At 41.3% G+C, this 5740-nt stretch overlaps 1 protein-coding gene across 1 annotated transcript in view; it reads left to right on the top strand.

Annotated features, from left to right (window-relative positions):
* Positions 1-5474, top strand: part of BIRC6 (baculoviral IAP repeat containing 6) — a 265256-nt gene extending 259782 nt beyond the window's left edge. The window contains 1 exon segment of the mRNA XM_017870639.1: positions 4316-5474. Coding sequence (XP_017726128.1) covers positions 4316-4495 — 180 coding nt within the window. The 3' untranslated portion in view covers positions 4496-5474.
* The last annotated feature ends 266 nt before the right edge of the window (positions 5475-5740 follow it).

Here is a 5740-nt window from a genome sequence, read left to right as displayed (position 1 = left end):
TCCTCCCTCCCTCCCTCCTTTCTCCCTCTGTCTCTCTCTCTCTCTCTCCCTCTCTCCCTCTGTGCCTACCTATTAAAACACTGATAACATTTGCCTAATGTTTGTCTTTTGTAGTATACTTTTCATCTGTAGACTATCTTGGCTTTTCTGCTTACACTCTTAATCCTTTCAGTATGTTTTCCTTTTTCTCTTTTCCTGAGCAGTTGTTTACCTGAGGCATACTTTTTGGCCTTCAGAATGATTTTTTTTCCTCTTTCTGTTTTTTCTTCATTGTATCTATAACCCTGACTTTGGCCATTTACTCTCTAAAAGTGACACTTCAAACTGTTGTCGGCTCTTAGCTTTCTCTTGAATTGTATTACCGACATTTTTTACATAGATGCTCTGTCATCATCTCCTTAAAGGAAATTTTCCTCAAATCAAGTGTTCTAGTTTTCTATTTACTTAATTTTACTTGATTTTAAACCATTATTCTCTGTCTTAGAATCTTCAAGTATTATGTATCTCATCCTTCATCCAGCACCCCTGGTCAGTACTAGGTCCTGTCAGTATTACTTCATGAGGGGACTGTCCCTCTCCCCAACTCATGATTTCTGTTGAGTTCCCACAGCCTTGTCTGTTTGTCCAGCTTCCTTGTACCAGGTTCTCCCCCTTTCAGTTCCTCCTTTAGTGCATTACCAGGCTGATCTTCCCCAAATATCTACTTAGATATGTTTTTCACTTATACAAAACTAGCTCAAGTCCAGCTTCTTTTCATTCAGTCTCTTGCTTATATCCACATACCTTTATTTCTTCTGTGTCACTGTCACCTGGAATTTTCCATCTCTGAATTAATCCAAATTTGTATCATTTTAACTATACATTTGCTGTTGAGTGCTGCACAAGAAATGTACATAATTGGCTAGGCACAGTGGCTCACGCCTATAATCCCAATACTTTGGGAGACCAAGGCGGGTGGATCACTTGTGGTCAGGAGTTCAAGACCAGGCCGACCAACATGGTGTAACCCCAACTCTACTAAAAAAAAATACAAAAATTACTCAAGTGTGGCCGGGCGCGGTGGCTCAAGCCTGTAATCCTAGCACTTTGGGAGGCCGAGACGGGCGGATCACAAGGTCAGGAGATTGAGACCACCCTGGCTAATACGGTGAAACCCCGTCTCTACTAAAGAATACAAAAAACTAGCCGGGCGACGAGGCGGGCGCCTGTAGTCCCAGCTACTTGGGAGGCTGAGGCGGGAGAATGGCATGAACCTGGGAGACGGAGCTTGCAGTGAGCTGAGATCCGGCCACCGCACTCCAGCCTGGGCGACAGAGCCAGACTCCGTCTCAAAAAAAAAAAAAAAAATTACTCAAGTGTGGTGGCTTATGCCTGTAGTCCCAGCTTCTGGGGAGGCTGAGGCAGGAGAATCACCTCAACCTGGGAGGTGAAGGTTGCAGTGAGCCGAGATTGCGCCATTGCTCTCTAGCCTGGGCAACAAGGGTGCAAAATTCCCTCTTCAAAAATAGATAAAAAGAAAGAAAAGTATGTAGTTGTTTAGCTTGACTCCACAATAAAATCATAGTATCCCTGTATTAGACTGTTCTTGCATTGCTATAAAGAAATCCTTGAGACTGGGTAATTTATAACAAAAACACATTCAGTGGACCCATGGTTCTGTAGGCTGTACAGGAAGCATGGAGCTGGCACTTACTCCGCTTCTGAAGAGGCCTCAGGACCTTTTACTCATGGCGGAAGATGAAGCAGAATCAAGAAGGAGTAGGGGCATGGGAGGTGCCACACTTTACAACAACCAGATCTCGTGATAATTCACTCACTATCTCAGGACAGCACCAGTCCAGGAGGAAACTGTCCCCATGATCCCTATTTCTCTCCCCTCTAACACAGGGATTACATTTCAACATGAGATTTGGGCAGGGACAAATATCCAAACTAGCTCAATCCCCAACCTTAACTGGGTCCTCATGATTGCCAGATTTTTCTTTCTCCTTCCCTAGTTAGTGTTTTCACCTGTTGTCCACAGTGGAAGGAAAATCAAGGCTAGGGAGATTTTCACTTACCGGCGTGTAAATATGCTTTGAAACTTTGCAAATAGCTGCAAAGTATAGTTGTTTTTTCCTATTTGTGCGTCTTATAATTTCAGCCAGAATTTTAAACTCCATAAGCTTAAAGATTTTATCCTCATTCTACTCATTGCCTTTTGTTGTTGGTATTTAACACAGTGTCTCATACATAAAAATTGTTCTATAAATGTTATTTAGCTAATTTTCAAAGTCAGCTGTTAACACAATTTATTTTATATTTTATTTTATTTTATTATTTTATTTTATTTTATTTTATTTTTTATTTTATTTGATTTGATTTGATTTTTGAGATGGAGCCTCGCTCTGTTGCCAGGCTGGAGTGCAGTGGTGCGATCTCGGCTCACTGCAACCTCTGCCTCCCTGGTTCAAGTGATATTCCTGCCTCAACCTCCCGAGTACCTGGGACTACAGGTGCACACCACCACAACCAGCTAATTTTTGTATTTTTAGTAGAGTTGGGGTTTCACCATGTTGGCCAGGATGGTCTCGATCTCTTGACCTCGTGAGCTGCCTGCCACGGCCTCCCAAAGTGCTGGGATTACAGGCTTGAGCCAGCCACCACGCCTGGCCGACACAATTTTAAAAGCCTTTGGTGTGATTATTTAAGGTCATTTCTCTCTCACCAGAAAATTATGAAACAAATCTTTGCATGTGTAGACAACCACACACTCCCAATTAACATGCCTATATCCTTCTCTAAGTTGCAATATAGAGCAAAGCAAAGTTTATTTAATCTCTATAGATCTTCTTTTTAACTTAATTTAAAAAAAAAATTCTAATGATAGGCTGGGTGCAGTGGTTCACACCTGTAATCCCAGCACTTTGGGTGTCTGAGGCAGGCGGATTGCTTGAGATTAGGAGTTCGAGGCCAGCCTGGCCAAGAAGGCAAAACCCCGTCTCTACCAAAAACACAAAAAAATTGGCTGGGCATGGTGGTGCACGCCTGTAATACCAGTTGATCGGGAGGCTGAGGCATGAGAATTGCTTGCATCTGGGAGGTGGAGTTTGCGGTGAGCTGAGATTGTGCCTCTGTACTCTAGCCTGGGTGACACAGTGAGGTCTTGTCTCAAAAAAAAAAAAAAAAAAAAAAAATTCTAATGATAAAATTATTTCTAAGGTTTATTCTGAGCATTAAGTGGGAAAATTAGTGTGAACATTTGCAGACATTTTACATATGGCCTACTACCTGATAAATATTTTTTTCATTCACTAAAGTATGAGTGGATTTATTTTAATTTATGGACTTGTCTTTCTCTCAAAAATATTTAGCCAGAGTCAGCATGTATGACAAATCAAGGGATTACGGTGTTTAATTTGAAAGAGTGTATAGGCTGGGCACAGTGGCTCACACCTGCAATCCCAGCTCTTTGGGAGGTCAAGGCAGGTGGATCGCTTGAGACCAGCCTGGGCAAAATGGCGAAACCCCATCTGTATAAAAACTTAGCTAGGCATGGTGCCTCATTCCTGTAGTCGCAACTACTTGGGAGCCTGAGGTGGGAGGATTGCTTAAGCCCAGGAGGTTGAGGCTGCATGAGCTGTGATTGTGCCATTGCTCTCCAGCCTGAATGACAAAACAAAGCTATCTTAAAACAAAATAAAAGAATATATATATCTAGGCCGGGTGCTTTGGCTCACGCCTGTAATCCCAGCACTTTGGGAGGCCGAGGCAGGTGGATGACAAAGTCAAGAGATTGAGACCAGCCTGGCCAAGATGGTGAAACCCTGTCTTTACTAAAGATAAAAAAAATTAGCTGGGCATGGTGGCGCATGCCTGTAGTCCCAGCTATTCGGAAGACTGAGGCAAGAGAACGACGTGAACCTGGGAGGTGGAGGTTGCAATGAGCTGAGATCACGCCACTGCACTCCAGCCTGGGCAACAGAGCAAGACTCCGTCTCAAAAATAAATAAATAAAAGAGTATATGTATCTAATAATGTCCTTTAAGTTGTCAGTAATGCTATTTCTGTGATAGCTTGGGAACATGCGTAGGATCTACTGGTAGGTTACTGACGTCTTTTCAGCAACATCAGTTACTTTGAGGTTAAGGATTCTTGTCAGTTTTGCTTACTACCTGCTGTATCAAGTGCCTCTACCAGTGGCTTGCACAAGGGGGCGCTCAGTAAACATTTGTAGGCTTAATGCTTTGGGCTTTGTTAAAATTCAGTTCCTGCCTCAAATGATGTTGTGCTAGAGGGTTTACAGTTCTAACATTAGTCCTTTTCTCCTGCATAGCGTCACACTGCTCAGCTTCGTGAAGAGTTGCTAAAACTTCCCTGCCCTGAAGGCTTGGATCCTGACACTGACGATGCCCCAGAGGTGTGCAGGACCACAACAGGTGCTGAGGAGACTCTAATGCACGATCAGGTTAAACCCAGCAGCAGCAAAGAACTCCCCAGTGACTTCCAGTTATGAGCTGCATTGACATGGACTTCATAGACACAAAGGCTTTGAAGCACAAGCCAAATATGTCAATATTTGTATGTAAGAAACTAATTATGTAATAGGTAATGAAACTGAAACTATACTATGCCCTTAAGGAGATCCAGTTTAATTCAAGGTGATCTTTTATTTACCTGTACAGGATTGTAAACTTTTTTGTGCTTTTATTTTTCAATTGTGAGAACCACTGATTGGTATGTTCAACAAATTTGTGTATACAAAGAAATGGATAAATCACTGCTATATAAGGGAAACTACCTTAGGAAAGAATGTTTACTGAATGTTTATTTTATTTTATTTTTTACTGTAGAGTGAGGGGTTGTTAACAAAGAATATATATTGGTCATTCTTACAACTACTATTTAAAGTCAGCAACTTTTCACTGAATTTGATAGATTTTATGTTTGGCCATATCTTCATGCTCACATTTGATTTCTGAAGACCTCCTACATACACTTCAATAAAAGTTAAATGGACATACTCCCTCTTTTTTGATTTACTGGTACATTTTTAGAATAATAAATCTGCCATAAAATGCATTATATCTGGAGACTTGCACTTGTATGGATGAATTTATTACATTCAACATATTTAATTTTATGCCTTCTAATTCTAAGATGCAGAAAAAAATAAATGAACATGATTTTATTCTATGCCAACATTTGGGCCTCTGAATGTATCTGTTATTTGAATTTAAGTATTTGAAAAGGAATGGTCAATTTGAAAGTCATTCTAAACTGATTTTTTTTTTTTTCTAAAGGGCTTCTTTTTTCCTGGACTATGTGGTTTTATGACTAAAGTCACATGTATGTATTAAACATTGAGGCTCTGTAGAGGAGAGAGGATGTACCTCTCTGGTGCTGTTACAGTACATTCTGTACCTGCCATACAGGCTCATTTTCATGCAAATTCTTCCTAGAGCCAAATAAATAAAGACTTAGGTAAATTAGTATGTCTTGTTTCTAAACCCCTTTGCCATGGTGTGAAATGCTATTTCTATAAAGAATTGAACACTTTCAAGACTGAAGCATGGGAAAACAAAGGATGTTTTTCCAAGACCAGTTACCGCAGGGGAAAGGCTAAGGTGATCCTTGACAGTATTTTTATAAAAGTGGCGGCCGTGCACGGTGGCTCACGCCTGTAATCCCAGCACTTTGGGAGGCCGAGGCAGGCAGATCTCCTGAGGTCAGGAGTCTGAGACAAGCCTGGCCAATGTGG

Source organism: Rhinopithecus bieti, unplaced genomic scaffold, assembly GCF_001698545.2.
Source record: "Rhinopithecus bieti isolate Rb0 unplaced genomic scaffold, ASM169854v2 scaffold_5341, whole genome shotgun sequence".
Lineage (NCBI taxonomy): Eukaryota > Metazoa > Chordata > Mammalia > Primates > Cercopithecidae > Rhinopithecus > Rhinopithecus bieti.
This window is presented reverse-complemented; position numbering and strand designations above follow the sequence as displayed.